The sequence below is a fragment of the Sceloporus undulatus genome, chromosome 2 (assembly GCF_019175285.1).
Source record: "Sceloporus undulatus isolate JIND9_A2432 ecotype Alabama chromosome 2, SceUnd_v1.1, whole genome shotgun sequence".
Lineage (NCBI taxonomy): Eukaryota > Metazoa > Chordata > Lepidosauria > Squamata > Phrynosomatidae > Sceloporus > Sceloporus undulatus.
In genome coordinates, this window is record NC_056523.1 from 45796013 (window position 1) to 45819475 (window position 23463).

Genomic DNA, 23463 nt, shown 5'->3' on the forward strand with positions numbered 1-23463 from the left:
ATTATTCATATGAGCAAGACATGAAGAATAACAAAACGGGTACTTCGCACTTTCTGATTTTTCAAATGATACTATATGTTCTGTTTCTTTTTCTGTTACAAAAGTAGTAAGAAATGGCATGTGTAGTTTATGTATATTCTATTATGTGGTTTGATACAGAAGGTGGTTTGAGGTTATCGAAACACCATTGGTTGATGGCAATGACAAAATTTTGAGCAAAGCATTGAAGTATGTCTTGCAAGCAGCTTATTCATATAATTCTGGTATTATGATATGACCTGGGTCCCAATCATACTACACAGTTATAGCACTGTTATTCCACTTTTAACTGCCAGGTTTCCATTCTATTGAATCCTCAGGTTTTCAGTTTTGCAAGGGACTTGAACAGTGTGGGTGATAATTCCTAAACTCCCAGTCTCAGGATTCTATAGGGAAAAATAATGACAGTTAAAGTGAAATCATAGCATTATAATTTCTTAAGTTGTGAATGAGCTCTAGAGCCTCGATTAATGTATAGATCAGGATGTCAATTTATAGGGGTGTCACTAGATGGGTGGGAGTTCAGGCTGCACTGAATGATACTCTAAAGGGGGGGGGGTGATACCACTGCTCTCCCAAATGCCTACCTTTTTGCAGAAATGGGCTGTGATGTTCACCTGCATCCCTTAAAAACCCTGAAACTGAATGGAAGAGATGACAGGAGTGGGATGAGGATCAATGGGTGGAGAAATTAGAGGCCTCATGTTTTCTTATAAATTTTAGTCTTTTTACATTTTCTTTTAAAAAATCACATCTAACCAAATTTTCACTTTAACACATGGACCTATGTAAATTTAGATTGTGCATATGATATTGTCTTTTAAAGGTATAATTTTCATTTTGCTAATTTTTGGTACATAAAGAAATAAATGGATACCATATCTCTACAGCTTTGGACATACCATGAGTTGGCACCACACTTTGGAAAAGACAACAATGCTTGCTAAAGTGGAAGGAGCAGGGAAAGCTAAAGTAGAATGTTGGACTAGGAATGTTGGACTATCATCTCAAACCCATAAAACAGTTTTACACTTATTGGGCAAAAATGCACAAAATCCATGATGCAGGCTTTTGAAGCTCCACTAGTTTCTTCATTAGGCAATGGTGTTTAAAATCATTCAGGAGAAGGAGGGGGGGGGGGAAAAAAATTAAGTTTCAGGGCCATATTTTTTTAAAATGGGACATAATCCCAAAAAAAAAAAAAAAAGGAATTTGCATGATTTGACTTGACTTATGGATGCAAACTTTTCATTAGAATGTATACATAAAGAGATCCCTAACTGAAAAGTGCCATTGTTGGAAATTGCCTTATATTTGGATATATATGCCTGCATATCTAAATTTAAGATGGTCTAAAGAAAAATGGGAGGTTGGAAAGTACTAAAATATTTGACCAAAATTAACTTTTGGCATCATTGTCTATAAAAGATTCACTGCTTTAGGTATTAGGTAACTGGTAAGTGTCATAAATGGGATAGCTGATTGGGTTTGATTTCTCTTGTGAGTTCTTCCTTGCTGGCCATTCCTAGCTGCAGAATATTTCTTCAGGAAGTAATTACCATGTAATATTGAGCTTATATTGCAATGTGAATTACCTTGTGCAAAGATTCGCACTTCCAAGTTAGAAAATGTTTTTAAAAATAATTCAGTAATTTTAAGGACATGCTAGATGCTAACTTCATATTCACATCACTATCATAATAAACATGTTATAAATTTAGATCTGCCCACACTGACAAATAGGAAGGAACGTCATGTTGGTTATACACACATGCACACATACACACAGAGAGACTTTTTCCTATTGAAAGCATTTATGCTTCCTGTACTAAATATTTATATAAACTTACAATAAGGCATTTTCCAATAGACAAATTAAGGCATTTCTCAATAGAAAAATAAGTGGTTATTATTTAGCTGCTTTATAGCAAGTGGTAGGGAGAACTAAAATGATAATTGTTTCTGTTTTTCTTCTGTCTTGAACTATCTGTTTATCACAAACTACATTCCAGTCTAACAGAATGGAATGTCGTTTACACTATAAAAAAATGAATTCAACAGAAGGTGGGGGATCCACATATTAACTTTCCACATGTATAACAAAAAATCCCTCAAGATCTTGATGGAAAAAAGAACTAATGTTTGTTTGTTTGTTTGTTTGTTTTATATCCCACCTTTCTCCTGATATTGGGACTCAAGGCAGATAACAACAAATTTTTAATCAAATCAAATTTTATTGCTTTTGACCAAAGGTCATTGCACAGCACAACAATACAGCAATACATATAACAATATAATAATATAACAATATAACAATACATGTAAATTATAAACAACAAATTTAAAAACAATACAAAAGTGTTAAAAAGTGTAAATATATAAAGTTAAAAACATTAAACATTTAAAATACTAAAATGTACCAAAAGCAACAACGCTATACAAACCTTAAAATCTGAATCACACAGTACCCAACTCTCATCAGTTTGAAAAAGCCTGGCAGCACAAAATGTTTTTACTTGCTGCTGAAAATGCCTCTCTGGAGATGAAATTCCAAAGTCTGTGAGCAGCCACCAAGAAGACCCTTCCCTTGTTCCCACACCAAATGAATCTGAGAGGGTTGTGTGACACACAGAAGGGCCTCTCTGGATGAATTTAGTACTCTAATGGGCTCATAAAGGGATATACAGGCCTTCCAATAACATAGACCCAAGCCATATAGGACTTTATAAGTCAAAACCAGCACTTTGAATTGTGCCTGAATATAGACCTGCAGCCAATGGAGCTGTTGCAACAGTTTCCTGTATCCAACTCCAGTTAACAACCTGGCTACAGCTCTTTGGTCAACTGAAGTTTCTGAGCATTTTTCAAACATAGTTCCATAAAGAGTGCATTGCAGTAATCCAGACAGGATGCAACCAAAGGCATGTACCACTGTGGCCATATCTGACTTTTCCAGGAGCAGGCACAGTTGGTGGACTAGTTTTAACTGCAAAAGCACTCTTGGTCGTTGCTGAAACCTGGGCCTTGAGGCTCAGATCTGAATTCAGGAACTGTGAACCTGTGGTTTTCAGGGGGATTAGAATCCCATCTAACAGCTGTCCTTTGGCTGACCATGACCACCTCTGTCTTGTCTGGATTAAGCAGCAATTTGTTTGCTCTCATCCAGTTTATTACAGCTGTCAGGCACTGGTTTTGCACATAAAAAAGTTAGGTGCAATAATACAGCAGGGTAGCATCAGCATACTTGGTGACACATGACTCTAAAACTCCAGACATCCTTTCTCAGAAATTTCATGTAGATGTTAAATAGCATAAGGGTCAAGACTAAACTCTGAGGAACCCCACAGGCCAATGGCCAAAGAATCAAACATTAATCCTGCAGTAGCATCTATGGGAACAGCCCTCCAGGAAGGGAAAAAAAACCCTGAAGAACAGTACCTCCAAGCCCCATCCCAGAGAGATGACTCAGAAGGATGCCATGTCCGATGGTATAAAAATCCACTGAAAGGCCCAGCAGAACTAAGAGGGACACACTCTCCCTGTCAAGTTCCCTGCATAGGTCATTCATTAAGGTGACCAAAGATGTCTTTGTCCCATAACCAGGTCTGAAACTAGATTGAAGTGGATCTAGATTTCATCTAGGAGTCCCTGGAAATGAGAAGTCATCATACACTCTAGTATCTTTTCCAAAAAATGGGAGATTGTTGACTGGCCTATGGTTATCTTGTACAATAGGATGCAAGGAGGTTTTTTTAAAAAGAAGAGGAGGAGGAGGAGGAGGAAGAAGAAGAAGAAGAAGAAGAAGAGGAAGAAGAAGAAGGAGCCGCCTTATCACAGTTTCATTTTGGCATATTGGGACCTTGCCTTGTTGTAAAGAGGCATTAATCACTTCTGTTACCCACTCAACAAGTCCTCCTCTGGCCTGTTTAATAAGCTAGGAAGTGCAAGGGTCTGTTGTTTGGAAAATGGTGGACACATTTTTCACAGTGAGCTGCTAAGTGGCTTACATTCTCATCTGAACCAGATCACAACTGATCCCTGACCACTCAAAAATATCAACTGAATGGTTCTATACATTAATGTTAGTCTGAAAAGCTTTTTCTTTTTGCTATCTTTATTCCCTACAATAGGCAATCATTTCAGGTAGATTTTAGTCTGTTTTCTGTTATACTCACTCAGAGTTTTTTGTCACGGTCACTCTAGTCTTCATTTTGTTCATTTCATTGTTGTCAGCTCCTTAGAGCTGTATTCCATGAGATGGGATTCTTAGGAGCTATTGTGTCTACTTCTCTGGACATTTCCTCACTCCAGAGATCAACCAGGGCTTTGACAGGATCACCTGCAAACACAAATACAAGAATGCTCAAAACATAATCATTGTAATACAAATAGCAATCAGGTAACTTTTATATTAGAACACAATTATTTTTATAACAAATTATTATGAGCCTGTTAATGAATATGCAATGCAGCAGTGTGATTATGACCCATTATAAAAATTTTAACAACATAACTAGAGATAACATTTTTAATACTATGAGTACAACATCATTACAGCAATAGAAAATGATATTTCTCTAATGGTAATGTCTTTTATGTCTATGGTCCATGAGCATATCTATAAAGGAAATTGTCCATATGTATCTATGTGGATATGTTGTAAACAGTCCTTTAACCAATAATCATGTTAAGGCATGCAAAACCCACAGAGGAAAATGATTCTTCAAAGGAATAATGCACCGGAACAAACAGAAACCAGAGGATGAATCAGTTGAACTTACACATGCAATGAACTACTACATTTACATTGATTCAATGTGTCTAGTCTAGATGGGAGAAACAATTGGATTAAAATCTACATTCCTTTAATTTTTGTGTGCAGCCTCAGGGCTGCACTTTGCCAGACCACTAAACTAGGTCCAGAATCCTCCATCCTAATTGAATTGACAAGAATGGTATCAGATATTTGATTAAGTATTAAAAAGTGCTTTTGGTTGGTACAAAACAGCCATGTGCTATCTAGCTGCTTGTTTAATATCCTAAGAGTAGGTTAGGCATGAAATAATATTCCTTAGTATCCATTTCCTAGCCAAAAAAAAAAAAAAAAAATCAATTTGTTTGTACAACAATAAATGCAATTTTTCAAAGCACCACCTACCACATTTTTGTGTTGAAATGAAGTGTTTTTTTCTACAAAATAAATATTTCCCACAAAAGACCCCTTGTTCAAAAGATTTCACCAAAAGATTCTGCAAGTGAAAACTGGGATCAAAAACTGCAGAGAAATCTCCATGTTCTCATGCAGCAAAGGAATTATGTGTTCTTGCCTGAAAATATGATATATGCAAAGATTTGCATCATTAAGCAGGGGGCCTTTTTACAGAACACAGGCCTGGTCAGAATAGGCCAAAATACCTGTTCTCCCAATCTGTTCTGATGTCGTCCTGTTTGGATGACACTTGTCCCAAGTCTTGGTTCTGTACAATAAGTCTGGATGATGTCCAGCACATTCCGCACCAGAACAGACTGCCTGTACTAGAACCAGGGTTTGGGACATGTGTCATCTGAACAGGACAACTCCAGAACAGAAGTCCAAAACAGACTGGCAGTAAGCACCAGCTTGAGGGTGGTATGGGGACATCACATTTAGATCACACATGCCCCAACTATGCCCCCAAGCCAGCCTCACACCACCTGCCGAACCAGATGGCTGGCAGCATTGCGGCACTCGGATGGCATGGCATTTATGTGCCTCACACCACAGAAATGCTGTAAATCTGTGGTGGCGGTGGAAAGGGCACCCTTTTGCAGGCTTAAAAAGGAGCAGCACCTCTTTTTGAGCCAGCAAAAAGCTGGATTGGGGCTGTGGTGTGTGGTTGCTGTGGCCCTGATCCAGCTTTCTCTGGGATGGCCTCTTCAGGGTTGTCTGTTTTGGCCCAGAGTATAACTGCCTTAAACATACTCCAGATCTGCAGTTTTAAAAATTTCAAAATTGCATTTTAAAAATTTACCTCTGTTCCCACACTGGGGTGGCTGTTTCACTGGGCATTTTGCTGAGCTTCCTGGTGTGGCTGCCTCTGTCATGGGTCTCTCATTCTCAGACACATACATTTGACCTTCAATGGGTGCTTGTTCTGACTTCGGAAGTGAGTGCTCTGCAGCAGTGGCCGGTACATCAAATAACTCAGTGGGATGCCCATGCAGACAGGTACCATGGTGTGGGAACAGAGGGCCAGTAATGGGAGAAGATTGCAGCAGTTGTGGGGTCAGCATATTTCAGGCTGCCCCTGGAGTATCCTGGCCATTTCAGACAAGTTATATTAACAGTTTCAGCTGCATGCTATGGAGTAAATACTGGAGTTTAGCAGGGAAGACACTAGAGGAGCTCTCTAGAAGAAAATTCTAGATGTCTCTTCCTAAACTGAAAATCCAAGGATTTTATAGGATGTTGCCATTGCAGTTATAGTGGAATCAGAGTGTTATAACTGTATAATGTAAAATTGGATTCTGATAATACTGCTCCTCCCCCTTTTTTTACAGTTCCTAAACACGTCAACCTAGTTGAAAATAAGGTCTGTTTGACAACAAAGCTTCCAAATTTCTTATAGGAAGAGGAAAAGGCAATGTGCATCTCCAAAAGTAGTTCTTATAAAATAATTAAAAGGGCAAATTGTAATCTGCAGTGAAAGCATTAGTTCATTAAGCTGCTAAATAAATTAATGGATGAAGCTTGCAGAACTTCTTATAGTGCCTGTGCTCTGTAACGTGAAGGAGTAATTCTTCATCCTAAGCACTGTACACTTGTACAGGTGGGTGACCCACTGAGGCACTTAACTCTCAGCATATAAGTAGATTTATCCCATTTGATGGAAGCAATTGTGCAGGCAGTTAAAATCATGCTTTAGTGCTCCACTAGTTTACTAGACTGAAAGTGTTCAATCTCTTGTTGAAATGAGATGAATCTTTGATTCCAAATGGCATGGCAATAGGTGGGTTTTATTCTTGATTTACTATCAGAGTGATTCAGGGAAAAAGCTTAATTATTCTCCTTTGCAAAGTCTTTTAAATAAAAAAGAAAAGAAAAAGTTTGCTGCTTAGTTTTCACATGATTTTATGGAGTTCAAATATCACACACACACATTCATTCCCCCCTCTCTCTTTATACATACATATATATAGATATATACACACACATACACATATAATCTTTCTCCCAGCACTTTTTCAAGATGGTTATTTAATTATACTTACAATTAACTTCATGGAACACTGTTATACTCTGTGAGCCAGTGATATGTAGTAGTCTGAATGTTGGTTTAGGACTCAGGAAACCCACTCACTGATCTTAGACAAGTTACTCCTCCTCAGCTTCACAGGAAGGCAATGGTAAACTCTCTCTGAACATATCCTGTTGAGAAAACCTTATGGGAGGATGGTCTTAGGATCCTCACGAGTTAGAAATGACATGAAAACACACAGTTATTATTACTACTTTTGCATAGAATATGGAAATGTTATTTATTTATTTATTTATTTAGATTACACCTTCCAGATTCCATTACCCATTATGTGGGATTCTGAGAATTGTGATCCAAAGAAAGAAATATCTCCAAGTTCTGCTATTCTAACAGAAGGGCGATTCTCACAATTCTCCAATTATCTTGAGAGGGTGCAAGAGGAAGTCTTGTCAATCTCTACCCCCACACAATGGAATGCATTGTAACTACTTCACATATGACAGGCATGCTTGCGTGTATCCTCACATTGCACTAGCTTGAAAAAGGCTAGACATGTGTATGCATGGATGTCAGTGGAAGTCTTCCATACATTGGCTAAATGTATTGATGGCTGAAAAGGATTTCCATTGTGGATGCCAGGAGTGGAAATTGTGCATATCAGCCAAACTAATTCCAGCAGCCTCAAACTTTATTCCATATTTTTTTCCAATGGATTTGTATACACAGTAGTGATATGCTGATCTTAGTTGCAGTCATGATGGTACTGGCACATTTGTTATTGTTGTGTACCTTCAAGTCATTTCCCACTTATGGCAACCCTAAGGCAAATGCATTATGGGGTTCTCTTGGTAAGATTTGTTCAGAGGAGGTTTGCCATTAGCTTCCCTGGAGGCTGAGAACATGTGACTTGACCAAGGTCACTCTTTGGGTTTCATGGCTGAGCAGGGAATAGAACCCTGGTCTTCAGAGTTGTAGTCCAACACTCAATCTACTATGCCACGCTGGCACATACTATTGTAGAAATCCATATGCTTAAAGATTATAACACTGCACTAGAAATCCATACAGATACAGACCTAAATCCTACAGTTGTTAGACCTCATGGGAATGAACCCATTGATTCAAGTGGATTTACTTACATGTTGACTCAACATTTAATAACTGATTTAGTGAGTCTACTCTAGTTGGGACTAAGTAACAGAATTTCATCCAATACATTAAAGACAATACTTTTTTATATGCAGGGAAAATGGGCAGCTCCAAATTGACACTAGCGCAATAGGACTCTAACTTTTTAACAGCAGTTTAAAACTATGGGGGGGGGGGGGGGGGGGATACAAGTCTTTTTTGACAAGAACAAAACCAAAACTAAGAAAACCACTAAAATTATAAAATCTCTGCAAATGTTATAAACTGAGAGAGAGGTCTACACAATTAGAAATATTTCCTCCCAAAAAAAGGTTGCCAAGAAAGCTTATAAACAGTAGTACCAAGCTGATGTGGACCAAATACAGACAAAAGCATACATTATTCTTGCAGCATTTGTGGCTGATTCTTTTGGACTACAACCACACAAACAAGTGAGTCTACTCTAGTTAGGACTAACAGGATTTCAAAATATGGTTTGTCAAAAACCCAGTAGTTCAGTACAGGAGGTGAAGAAAATGCCAATTATATCTCTTATCCTATTCAATGGTAGACTCATTTGGTACAGGAAGACCTAATTCTGATTAAACATGAACTATAAAGTGACAATTCTATGTGTTCTAATTTAGACTCTCCTGAACTTTGAATTTGCATCAGGACTACATTTGTTTTCTTTTGCATAGTCTGGATTTTTTCTTCTCTCTATTTAGACAGAATTTGTAAGACAGTAAAAAAATAATAATAAACCCTGCTGGAAAAATTCAGAATAAGAAACCTGTGGTAGTATGTGGCTTCTCCATCAATGGGCAGTAAATCTGCTCTGGGTTTTAGTACAAACTTTCTTTCAATTCTGTCTGGAGCAACATAGCCACTGACTTCATCTTCTTTTTTAAAAGTGCAATTGCCAACTTCTCTTATTCTTAAGTAGTCTTCTTATATGTTTTGTCTCCTAGGTCTACGTACAAACTACCACACTTACAATATCCATGAATCTAAGTGCTTCAGTGGCCCTGGGAATGCTTTACATGCCGAAAGTGTACATCATCATCTTCCACCCTGAACTAAATGTCCAAAAGCGGAAACGCAGCTTCAAGGCAGTAGTGACAGCAGCAACCATGTCTTCACGGCTTTCACATAAAACTAGTGACAGACCCAATGGGGAAGCAAAAACAGAACTTTGTGAAAATGTAGATCCAAACAGTAAGTAGTCATGAACATGTTGCTTTCTCTCCCAACACTTTGCATGGAGTACCTTCTTTTTGAGTCCACCTCTGTTCTTATTTCCAGAACTGAAGATTATACACAGATATATTAAAAGATTTTTTACTCTCTTTGGGTTGTTCTTTTTTATGACCATTATTCCTTTCCCCCCTATTCTTTGGCTCTTCTTACTGGGAACAACCTTCCAGGCCCTTTTTCAAAATTACTGTTCTTCCTTCTAGTTTCACCTTCTTTTTAGGTGTGTTTTTCTTAGCATAAAACTGTTTTTTAACAATTGACCCAAATATTGTGCACTCATATATACCTCTAGGTATATCATATGATCTTAAATGAAGTGGCATGGCAGCAGTAGGGTTGTCTCTCTGCTTTTTATAACTTTAGTTATCCACACTTTTATTTCAATCTGGCACGTATTTTTATATAGTCTACAGAGCTATGTTTTTTTAAATAAAAAATCAGAAATAGGGACACAAACTTGAATAAACTGGTCCATCTGAACTTCTAATCATGAATTTAGAACAAAATTCTTCGAAGAACCGGCACACTGTCTCTATGCCAAATATGAAGAAAGAAATGTTTTCTTTTGATCTGTATCCTGAAGCAACCAGTATTTTGCATTTCATGTTGCAACTATTATGGTGCTCTTACTGGCACTAAAAGATAGCAGGAATATATGGCGATGGCTTCATTTTGTAGGCATTTGGCTTATGTTTGCCTACAGCAGATTCTGAGTCCCCAACAAAAATGACATTTTACTGTACTTTTTGCAGTATGAAGAATTATACAGTTCCTTCAATATGTCAGTATCTTAAAAAGAATTATATATTGAGGAGTCTTTTTTTAAGCACATTTATTTAAGTAAATAAATTGAAAACTAGGTGATAGATGAACAGTTTTGATTGACAGTCCTAATCATAAACAGAGGCTCTGACAAACTTTAGTATTAAACATAAATGCAAATTAAATGCAAATTATATTAGAAAATGTTTTAGTGGGTGGTTATTATCTTCATTAGGAAAGACTCTGTATGCTCTTCCTATATCTTTTATACCTCCACCATCTGAACATTTGTCAGCAAATGTCAAGGAGTCACTGTAGCACCATCACATTAAAAAGAGGTGGAGAAAAAAAAATTTTTTTTAATCTCACATTACTTTATATACAGTAGTAAGGTTTTTGAGAATTCAAACATACAGGGCAGTCCAGCTCCTTTCAATTCTCTTCCGTACGAGGGATGAATTTGTCTAATTTAACTATTTCTTTCAACATTTGCTCTTTTTTTTAAAGCATATGTTCTTTCCATTCTTTGTCTGCAATAGTTAATACACACAGAGAAAGACACATATACACATTAGTAAAAAGCCTTCAGTTTTTAATACCCATTTTTATACATATTTTCAAGGACTGTGAACATTTCACAGTGTTCGTTTAGCTGAGCTTCTCCAAATATCATCTGCATTTTATTCCTGTATCCCTTTTTTCTTCCTGTATTCAGTTCTGAGGCTATGAGTTGAACCCTGTTGTTAGTATCAATTATAGCAAACACCGAATCAATGGAATGGACAGAAATGTTGACTTACTGTTTTATCCTTTGGCTCTACTCCAAGGGTGTAAATCTTTGCTATCTTATCTTCACATGCAAGGGCAAACAATGTATATAGTTTTCTTGCCACTGCAGAAGAAAACACATATTTTTGTGCACTGCTCTATTGTATGCACATCTTGAAATGTTCTGGGGAATTACTCTGAGCATTGGCTTTCTGCAGAAAAGAGGGGGGGGGGATTGAGGAAGAAAAAACAGGTGTACATCTGTGAAGAATAGTTCACTGGTACACTTGTCACTGAAAACTCTGAGAAAAGTGTAGAAACTTCAGTGCTGGCTTAGTCTTCCTGACTGAGTTTTTCAAGTACTGATTTTTTTTCAAGGGAAATCCTTTTCTCCCCTGGGCAATGAATGACAATGAATACCTCCCTTGCATTCCCATTCTGCTTTAGTTGGGACTAACAATTGGATTTATGCACCATGTTTTTTTTTCCCACATATTAAAATCCACACACATTTCTTATTTTATATATTTATTTATAGAAATTACCTAAAGCAATTCATGCAATTTTCTCCACTGACAAAATCATATTTTTGTATATTCTTTAAATTATATGCATTTTAGTCTTGCACATTAAAAATATCAAAACAAAAATCCAATGAAGAGTGATATCTTTGTTGGCCAACTGAAACGCACTATTTACTTGTTGCAAGCTTTCAAAACTCCACTGGCTTCTTCATCAGGGAAGATGTTACATACCAAACAGGAGAAAAATTGGAGATGCTAGTCAGATGCCGGCATTTTGTTGTTTCTGTCCTTAGTTAAGATGGTAAGGGGAGGTATTTTTAGCAGGCTGGCCCCTTCTCCTCTGGCCATGTGGAAATAGGTAGAGCTACCTATCTTTGCATCCAAACAATATCCTCAGGGTGTTTTTGTCACTAAAGTACTTCAGGAAAGTTTGATGTGTTCTTGATTTCAGTTTGACATAACTTTTTTCTTTCAACAACAACAAAAAAAAAGCCAGATTAACATTTTGAACTGTTTTAAGGACAGTACATTATTCATATGAGCAAGACATGAAGAATAACAAAAGCGGGTACTTCGCACTTTCTGATTTTTCAAATGATACTATATGTTCTGTTTCTTTTTCTGTTACAAAGTAGTAAGAAATGGCATTGTAGTTTATAGTATATTCTATTATGTGGTTGATACAGAAGGTGGTTTGAGGTTATCGAAACACCATTGGTGATGGCAATGACAAAATTTTGAGCAAAGCATAAGTATTCTTGGAGAGCTTATCATATAATTCTGGTATGATATGACCTGGGTCCCAATCATACTACACAGTTATAGCACTGTCCAGGAAATTTAAAGTCCATTTTCGTATCAACAAGGCCTCCTCTTTTGCAATCCAATATGTCTCCATTCCTGTGAGGCCACAGGCCTCTTTGTCTACCTACAAAGTCTCCCTATTGCCACATGGCCAGAGGACGAGGGGCCAGCCTCCTAAAGATACCGTCCTTATACCATCTTAACTAAGGACAGAAACAACAAAATGCAGGCATCTTACTAACATCTCCATTTTTTCTCCTGTTTGGTATGTAACATCTTGCCTGCTGAAGAAGCCAATGCAGCTTTGAAAGCTTGCAACAAGTACATTGTGCATTTTGGTTGGCCAATAAAGGTATTACCATTTGGTAGGTTTTTGTTTGAATTTACTAAATGGCCAACACAGCTACCCCTGCACATTAAAAATGTGTATTGCTTTTTGTTCCTTTTAATTTCTTGAAAACATCATGTACATCTCACAAACATGAAACCGCTTGAGGTGAAATGCACATTTTCATGGGAAAAACCTCAAGAAGGAGCAAAATGCTGCTTTCGTTGTGGAAACTCAAGAAATTTCTTCACATATCAACTTTCTCCTAAATATATACATTTTAACATGTTTTCCTGAATAATTTTTGTAGACAATTTGTGATGAGAGAAACTGATTACAAAATTTAAAGATGTATGAAAATTACAAACTCTTGTAAAGGCTTGCTTTTTGTTGTCTGATGCAAAGAAGTATGTATCATTTAGAACATCAAAATTTGCTGTCAAGGATTTACAAATATATGCTATAAAGTTTAGAGTGGGTATAGAAAATTGCTCTATTTTTAAAGGTTAATTAGCAGAAATTTTAAATTGTATTGACTTTTCTTTTTTATATAATTGTTTGTAATGGTTGTTTGCTGAATCGCAATATATTGGTTTGGATGTTTTTAAGGTATGAAAACCAAAGAATAATTGCATTCTGCATACAATGTCTAGTTGGAGAATTTGTTAGGTTCTTCTTAAAATGGCACTCTTAAAAATGAATTTGTACCCCTTTTCTGTTGTACACATGCAGTGAAAGTGCAATGGAAGGGACCTAACCTGTTTTTTTTGTTACAGTGCCATAAATCTGAAAAAGTGGCAGAATGCATGTAGAACTGGGATTCCTAAATAAACCAGTTTCTTACTTGCATGGAGCACAAACAAATCTCTGTTCAGGCATGCTGCATGTGTGGAGAGTAAACATGTGATGACAAGGAATGTTATTGTCCTCCAGACATGGATGTTGCATTTTTTGAAGACAGCCTCTTTTACACATTGAGCCTCGCCACATGACATGAGCACTTGAAAATCAGAGTTCACAATCATATGGGAGAACTGCCACTACAGAACATTGCTCTCTTCACAAGGAAAGTAAAGGAAGCAGTGGCAATGGAGTTAGGATTAGCACATTCCTCTGCCTTCATGTTAAATCTCCATACTTACAGAACACTTGAATAGGGCACAGGTTTGCAGATGTATGTTCACAGTTATACTTTTTCTACCTTTATCTGTACTTAGGTGGGGTGGGTCCAATGGAGCTTCTGGGCCCATGAGGTGTGTTCCCACTCCATCCCACTCCACAGATTTACTGTGCGTGAGAAGGAAGTCTGAAAGGTATCAGATGGTTGAAACAAAATGTGCTGATTGAAGGTTAAGAGAGTTGAGTCAAGTGCTCCACTAGTTGTAGTTCTGGGGAAAGGCTGAAGATGGAACACACCAAAGATTGTTCTGGCATAACTCCAAATAATGCCAGTGTGTCTTACTGAGAAATTGGAGCTTGTAGCCTTAATTTAGATATTAACTATTCTGGCAGAGCCAGATTTGGTTTTCAAAGGTTGCTGTCATATGTTTTGTGCAATGAGACTACTTAACAATATGTTATCTAATTTAAAGAAAAGGCTGGATTTCCTATTTGTGGGCAAAAATGTTTTCCATGAAGGAATACAGCAAGAGATTCATGTACCTCCAAACATTGGGGTGTTTGGTCTCCAAAAATCAAGAAAACTAACTATTGCCTGTGCTCTTTTGTTGCCACGAATTTAAGAATATATTTATAGTTCTTGCTATTATCTTTGTTTTTCACTGTCAGTATATTGCATTATCAAAGGTGAAGCATGAGCAAGTTGAAACATAGACTGCAGGTAAACCATTGACAGTAAACCATCAGAGACTGTAATGATGTACATGAGATCACTACCTTGTGTATCTTTCCATTGTTAGTCATAGGAGTTTGTTGCATGCGGTGCTTCCGTCGCTCAAATATCATCAAATGAGGCAGAAGCATCACCAGTGTGATCATGCCACAGTTGCTTCTAAAGTGGAACAGAAGTGTTATCGCCATGGAATCATCAGGGAAGCAGCCTTTTTCTTATAATGGATTAATCTGTTATTAATAAGAAAAGGGCTTCTCCGCTGACGATTCCATGGCAATAACTCTTCTGTTTCAACTTTATAAGCGCCAGGCATGATCACATTGGTGACGCTTCCACCCCATTTTGATGCCGTTTGGCTGATTTAAGCATGACATTTGGAGCTCTGTGTGATAAATCCCATAGCTACTATCAGACATCGGGGAGTTTGTTCCAGCAGCAATTTGTTTAAAAAAAACCAAACAAAACATGACCATGCTGTTAAGTAAATTTACAGCCTGCTGAGTAAATAGTACCAACAAAGATGAGTGTAAGTCAGTGGGTGAATCATTCATGGACATGGGGAGGATATTTGAGACTTTTGAGTAGTGGGGTAATAGTACATAGAAAACTAATTATTTCACAAGATGATCAGAAGTTAAAAGTTGTGCACATGCAACTTTGAAAAATGAGGCCCAGCATCCTTCTGGGAAAATGCTTTGTGATGATGCAGTATCATTATCAGATTATGTTACAGAAATTATGGCTTCCCCCTTGGTAGCAGCTGTCTTCTTTCATACAGTGTGATGGCCATGGTGTTGCCTCCTCTTTAGCATCTTCCCAGTTGCTTTTTGGAAGTAGCTGTACTCCCAATGGTTGTGCAGTCAGGTTTTAGCTCCACTTTCAAAGGAAATAATGTTTGAAATATTGATAAAGTTTGGACATATTTGAAAATGGTTTCAGAAATTTCTTGTGTTTCAGGAAAACCTGACAATGAGAATACTAGATAAGTGAGAATCCTTGAAGTTTGAAAGTTATTGTGTGTAAAAATCCATGTGGGAGGGGTATTTGAACAGAGATAATATTTTCTGTTCAGAAAACATTTCTATGAAGAAAAAATATTTTGTGTGCAGAAATTTCTATTTTCTATGTGGGAAAGTTGCCTTCTGAACAAGACATTTGATTTTGACACAGAAAATGCTATTTTCTGGCAAAATAGGTTTTTAGGTTTTATTGCATAGAATAATAGCCCCCAGAGCTACACAGGTTTTGAATACTTTCTTAAAGTGAGAAGAGAACTGGCAAAATTGTTCATCCTTGCCTGCAGGAACACAATTTAGAAAAGATTTGCAACCCAGTAAAGAAGTAAACTTCTATCCCTCATCTTCAGGTAAATTCACCTTTCAACACTTTCTCCCCCATGGTGAGAAAGTTGAGGGCAGCCAGTCTCTTCATGGTTAGTTCAGCTTGAGGTAGAAGGTAGCTAACCAAAGTACAATGGTCATTACCTGCAAGCTATGCTGAGGCTCTTGCTACAAGGCAAGGACAGAGCATTTATCTTCCTGAAATTCTTGGATTCCAACTTCTCAGACTCAGGAAGCATACTAATAAGAAATTATGGGAGTAGAAGACCAACAACATCTGGAAGGTCACAGATTCCCTTTTCCTGGTGTATGGCTTGAACTGAGCACTTTACCACCCCCCAAAAAAAAAGGAAAAAGAAAAAGAAAAAGAAATCAGATGGAAATGCCTTAAAGTTTTCCCATGTTTTTAGAAATGTCCTTCTAGTCACTATAGTTAGCTTCTAATACATGCATGCTTTTGTCATTGAAAAGCCTGGCTTTGCTGTTACATGTTTGCATTGCAAGGGCTTGACCTTTGTGCATGTGTTTCAGATTGTTAAGTCTTTTGCAGCAGTTAATAATGCATAGAAAAGTCTGGGTGCACTGCTATTCCACCCACCCCGAATTGTTCATTCTTCTCTCATAGATTTCACCGTCTCAGTTTCATAGCATTTAACAAACTAACACTTGTGTTTTCATTTGAGTAAGTGGAGTGTCTGGTCCCTTCATTGATGTCTATGATAGCTGTTTGGGGCAAAACAGGACTTTCACAACCAAGTTAGGGCCAAAACAGTCAGCCCGGTAAAGCCATCTTCTCACTGGCTTGGGGCTTGGCGTTTAGACATGCCATGCCCCCAAGCCAGACAAAAGCTGCACCAGGGATTACATGCTGGCCATCTTCTATCCAGCTTGGGGGCATGGCATTTAGATGCCACATGCCCCAGATCCAGTGAAAAGCCAGCTGTAGAGGCAAAGGGGCTGCTTTTTTCCACCCCAAGTAGGAGTGGATGTTTTTTGTGCCTATTTGGAGTGGAAGCTGACTGGATTGGGTCACACATCTGTTTGTTGCAGCCTCAATTCAGCCTAATTTTTTTTTGTTTTTTGTTTTTTGTTTTTTTGTTCCTCCTCCTGGTGCAATATTGGTGTTTTTTCCATAGGAGGAACAGGAATTTACTTGTTCACGGGAACCTGTTTGCTCACCATATTGTTATATGGTTTGAGCTGGGTTTTTCTGTAATTTGGGGTAATTTTTGGTTTAGATTCTGTTTTTAGGAATGACACCTTTTGCTGTCTTCCTTTGTTTTTTCGGGGTTATTTTGTTGTTATTGGATTTGGGGGTGGGAATGGGATGTGGGAGGCCAGCTGCGGTGGCAGAGGCATATGTGATGGGAGCCCCAATTGAGATTGTGCGAGGCAAGGGGAGACATGGCGGTAGGACTGTGGATAAGTGTTTAAATGGAAGGAGAGATCGATGTGTGATACCTATCTCCCCTTCCTTCCACTTTCCTAACCAAAGAGGCCTGAGGGTCAGCCCAGTCGTACCACAAACCCTGTTACTGCTCCTATGCAACGCCAGGTCCATAAAAAATAAGACCCACATTTTGTTCGATCTTTTACAGGATAAAAACTGTGACCTGGCGTGCATTACTGAGACCTGGCTGGGGCCTGAGAGTGAGGCAGTGTGGGCCCAGGCCCTTCCAGCCGGGTACTCAGTTAAGGACCAGATCAGGTTAGGTGGGCGGGGGGGTGGTGTTGCCTTGGTTCATAAAAATACCCTTTCCTTAACCAGGATCCCAGTCCGGAAAACAGATCACATTGAATGTATTTACCTGTCCCTGAAGGCCAGAGACAGTTTAGGGATTCTGTTGGTCTACCGGCCACCCCGTGCGCTAACAGATTCCCTGGCCGAGCTGACACAACTGGTCTCGGAACTGGTGTTGGAGTCTCCCAGGCTTCTTGTCCTGGGGGACCTCAACATCCCTTTCGAGGCCAGTCATGGTCCAACTGGTGCAGCTCGGGAGTTCATGACTACCATGACAGCCATGGGCCTGTCTCAATTAGTCTCAGGTCCAACACATTGTGCTGGTAATACTCTTGATGTGATCTTCAGTACGGACATGGAGGCTCCGTGGGTAGAGATTTCTAATGTCTCCCCCGTGTCATGGACGGATCATTTCCTGGTTGAGGCTAGAATCAAGGCTTCTACCAATAACCCTCCCGGGGGTGGCGGACCTATTAGGATGGTCCACCCTCGAAGGCTGATGGAACCCACAAGGTTCCAAGAAGCCCTAGAGGGGTATACGACTGGCTCTGACGGCGATTCTGTTGATGCCCTTACTGACATCTGGGATACTAATCTCTCTAGGGCTATACACAGTATCGCTCCCAAGCGTCCTTTCCGGCCTGCTTCCAATAAACATCCCTGGTATACAGAAGAACTCAGGGCAAGGAAGCGGGTCGTGCAACGACTAGAGCACAAATGGCGAAGACATCAGCACTTGTCCGACAGGACACTTCTTCGCTCTCATTTGAGAGCTTACGGAGTGGCAATACGTGCAGCAAAGAATTCCTTCTATGGTGCACGTATTGCGTCTGCAGAGTCGCGTCCGGCAGAGCTGTTCAGGGTTGTGAGGGAGCTAACTCGGCTCCCTCCCACCCTGAGCCCTATTTTGGAGCCATCTAAAGCCTGCTGCGACGATTTTAATAACTTCTTTGCGGATAAAATCTCTCGGGTAAGGGCTGATCTCGACGCCAGTCTTTGTGCAGATCCTATAGTAGAGGTGTCCGAAGCGTCCGTGATCCCTGTTATACTGGATCACTTTGAGTTTGTTAGTACCGATGAAGTGGACAAGATCCTCCGAAGTGTTAGGAGGACGACTTGCTCTCTTGATCCCTGCCCCTCATGGTTGACAGCTCAGGGGGGAGATGTGGTGCGACTAATGTTGCATCACATAATTAACACATCTCTAAGTGAGGGTCAGTTTCCATCCAAATTAAAATTAGCAGTGGTTAAACCCCTGCTAAAGAAGCCCTCCTTAGACCCCCTGCTCCATAATAATTATAGACCCATCTCGCTGCTACCTTTTTTGGGGAAGGTGATCGAGAGAGCAGTCGCCTTCCAGCTTCAGTCGATCTTGGACGACACCGATTTTCTGGACCCATTTCAAACCGGCTTCCGGGCGGGCTATGGAGTTGAGACTGCCATGGTCGCCTTAGTTGATGATCTCCGTCTGGGCATGGACAGGGGGGAGCGTGTCTCTGTTGGTGCTTTTGGACATCTCAGCGGCCTTCGATACCATCGACCATGGTATCCTTCTGGGACGCCTGAGGGAGTTGGGAATTGGGGGCACTGCTTTGCAGTGGTTCCGTTCCTACCTCTCGGGCAGATCCCAGATGGTGGAGCTGGGGGACTGTCGCTCCGATAGGAGGGCCCTTATATCTGGTGTCCCTCAAGGAGCGATTTTGTCCCCTATGCTATTCAACATCTACATGAAGCCACTGGGAGAGATCATCCGGAGACATGGGGTGCGGTGTTATCAGTACGCTGATGACACCCAGATAATTTTCTCTATGTCTCCGACTGATGCAGTAACTAAGGATGGCATCTCTCCTCTAGATGCCTGCCTGGCGTCGGTAATGGGCTGGATGAGGGAGAACAAACTCAGCGTGAATCCAGGGAAAACGGAAGTACTGGTGATAGGTTCCCCGGTTTCGGGTGGCGAGATCTGTCACCCGGTCCTGAATGGGGTCACGCTCCCCCTGAAGGACTCGGTGCGCAGCTTGGGAGTGCTCCTTGATTCGTCGCTTCAGCTGACTACTCAGGTGAATGCGACGGTCAGGAGTGCTTGCTATCAGCTTCGGCTGATACTCCAGCTGCGTCCCTACCTGGACCGAAATGACCTAGAAACTGTTGTACATGCTTTGGTAACCTCTCGATTAGATTTCTGCAATGCGCTCTACATGGGGCAACCCTTGTACCAAACTCGGAAGCTGCAATTGGTGCAGAATATGGCAGCTAGATTGGTCGCTGGTAGTTCCAGGTCAGACCATGTAACACCTATTTTAAAAGATCTTCACTGGCTGCCTATTCGCTTCCGAGCTCAATACAAGGTGTTGGTTTTGACCTATAAAGCCCTAAATGGCTTGGGCCCAGGGTACTTAGAGGACCGCCTCTCCCCATATAATCCGCCTCGCACACTCAGAACTTCTGGGAGTAAGCTATTGGAGGTCCCTAGATCCAACTATATACGGACCTCGCAGAGGGCCTTTACTATTGCTGCCCCCTCCCTATGGAATAAGCTCCCTGCAGAGCTTCGCACCGCCACCTCGTTAGCTGTTTTTAAAAAACAGCTGAAAACATACTTGTTTCGGTTGGCCTTCCCACCTTAATTTGTCTATTTATTTTCCTGCCCCCTTTCTCCCATCTTCTCCCCCTCTTTTTGACCCAGATTGATGTCTCACTCTGCCCCTGATATGTGTATTTCCCATTTTATTGTTTCCTGTTCCTGTTTTTGTTTTTGTTTTTGTAATAATGTTTTTAACTGTTATATTGGATTTTAACCTGTATTGTAATGTTTTTATAAATCTTGTAAGCCGCCCTGATCATTTTTTATGGAAGGGCGGGGTATAAATAAAATTTATTATTATTATTATTATAAATAGGGCGGCTCCAAGCCGTCCCATTGGGGCCATATGTTTTGCCCCCCGTCATATTTTTTTTTCCTGAATTCAGTGGTTGCGTTATTTTCTTTAATCTCTCTATGATTATCAGCAACGGGGGGGGGGGTCCCAATTTATTCTTACAAGAGGCTTCCTTTGCTTTAAAGCAAAAAGAAAGTAAATCTCAACTATTTTCTTGCTAAGAAAGTTAGAGAAGCAAAATAATTCTCTTTGGCGGGATACAGACCGCCACTTTGAGGCGGTCTCCCGCCGGCGCCATTTGCTCCACGCGGGAGCCGCAGCAGCCAAACCGCGCGGCTCCCGTGCGGAGCAAAAAAGAAGCTCCATTTCGGAGCTTCTTTTTGTGGCACCTCTATGACGTCACGAGGCGCCGCTGGCGCATTCGCGACGTCATAGGCGCCACGACACGTCTGGACGCTATGTGTCCAGTACGTAAAGATGGTGGCGCCCATGTGGAAGGGACGCCGCCATCTTGTACGTATTGTATACGTACTAGGGTTAGGGGGGTGCGGAAGCACTGCCCCTTCCTAACCCTAGTACGTTTACAATACGTACTATATGGCGGTTTGTATCCCTCCTTTATTTGTGCAACATGAAAGCCAAATCTCACTCCTACCATAAAGGTAAGTGAGGCTCTTGTCTTAGGCTGGTAAGGGTATTCAACTGAGTACTGCCATCTTCAGTCCAAGTGCTTGCTGCAGCTGTGAAATAAATCCCCTTCTTGGCTCTGGAACACTAGTCGCAGCAGCAGGCATCTGCCATTTTATATCTCCCGAAACAAGAGATAAGAGGCAGCATGGCAACCCTCAGAACCAGTGAAATTTCTGAAAGCCAGGCTTCATTTGCCAAGACTGAAAACACCGAAGGCCTGTTGTGGTTCTTTGCCTTTTTTGGTAGACCTTCACTTGAGTCAAAAAGTACCTCCTAAGGCCATTTTCCTTCCAGCCCTCAGCATATATTTTTTTCCTGGTTACTCAAAAGGGTAAATTGTCTTTCCTGACAGCCTTCAGGAAAGACAATTCCTTTTATAAATAAATAGGCTACATGGTCCACAGTGCTGTCCCTACATCACACACACACCAGTTTTTCAAACAAGAAATTGGTAGTTCAGCAAATACTGCATTGTTCAAATCAAAGGATTCTGTAAGCCTTATTATCTTAACATTTTCCTCAACAAACAGATAGGAGTTCTGTTTTAACATTGTTATACTCTGAAAGGTTCAGAGGCATTACTTCTCATCTCTGTGTATTTCCTCCAATTTTATATCACTATCAGGGAAAAAAGAGAAAGAGATTTAATAAATTTCCCCCCAGTGTACCTTTGCTGAAATTTGTTATGTTTTAGTAGAGAATTCTTTCTGACATAAGTGATATACAAGAATTGCCATGCTGAATGACATCAATAATCTATTTTTCTCAGCACTCCAATCTGCAAAGATTGGCCAGTAAGAAAATCATGTTATTGATACCTAAGGCATATAATCATCAATATTTAACATCAAGGAGGGGGAAAAAAAGACACTATGGAGACATGGCTGGCTCTATCCATTTTAGGGAACCCTGGTGGCATAGAACCAGAACTAGAACTTAAATACCAGTACTGTAGCCACAATGTTGTGAGTTCAGTCCCAGAGCTCCAAGGCTTCCATCCTTTCATAGGCTGGTAAAAATGATTACCCAACTTGTTGGGGGCAATTGGCTTATTGATTATAAACTGCTTAGAGAGTGCTGATTTCACTATTAAGCGATATAGAAATGTAAATGCTATTGCTAGCCCAGGTGATATTGCCCATCACACTTGTGATGGGGCAAAGAGAGGCAACACCAAATGATCTTATAACATACTGCTGATTCAATTGGAAGTAAACACACCTAGGTTGGAACTGGAAGAAAAATTGACATAGAAGCCTAGGCAACTTGGATAACCTTTAAAGGCATCCATGAAAATGAAGGAAGAGGGATCACAATGAGTGAAATCTCTACCAATCAGGAAAGAAGCCTAACAAATATCAGCTCACTTTGCTGTAAGTGGGAGGAGGACAGGCAGATGGGTCTCTCATGGTGTCCTGTTCCTCATCCCATGATAGCAGTGCTCTTCATCATTGGCATAAAGACTGAGGGAGGACTTGTATGTAGTTCTCAGAGGAAAAGAGCAGCTGAATTCTGGATGAACAAATCATAGAATTTTCCAGTCTCCTACATCCAAATGTGTTGATAAATTATAACAAAAAATGAACCGAAGCAAAATTCTCAGCCATGAAATGTTACAGAGATGTGACTATGTCAAAAACGGTGGATGCATATTAAAAACCAATACAGTGTAGACCATTATAAGTGCAAGAGCTCTTTGTTGACCTAAAATTTTATATCTGCTCATCAAATGAGATTCACAAGCTATTTAATATTTTTAAAAGTTCACACACTCATACAAAAACACAGTATGATGTATGGCTGAAGTTACTGGCAAATAATATTCTAAACTGTGAAATATAAGCCCTGCTTAAGTAAATATGTTCTTGTTTTTTTTAACTGTCAAATGAAACAGTTGGCTCCTCAAATGCCATAAGTTACACTTGAATAGTAAGATGAAACTAATGTCTAACATATTCAGCGAATAAGTTTGATATATTCTGTTCCTTCCCGTTTGTTTCCCTGCCATGAATTACCAGGGAACATGATTATGCCAGTAGTGAAGCATTAAAAACCAAAAGCAAAATTGAACTCCTAAGTGACTCCTCCATTCTTAGTACAATAAAACTCTAAT

At 39.8% G+C, this 23463-nt stretch overlaps 1 protein-coding gene across 1 annotated transcript in view; it reads left to right on the plus strand.

The window, feature by feature from the left end:
• Positions 1-23463, plus strand: part of GRM7 (glutamate metabotropic receptor 7) — a 513800-nt gene that overhangs the window by 448992 nt on the left and 41345 nt on the right. Inside the window, 1 exon segment of the mRNA XM_042453709.1 lies at positions 9377-9623. Coding sequence (XP_042309643.1) covers positions 9377-9623 — 247 coding nt within the window.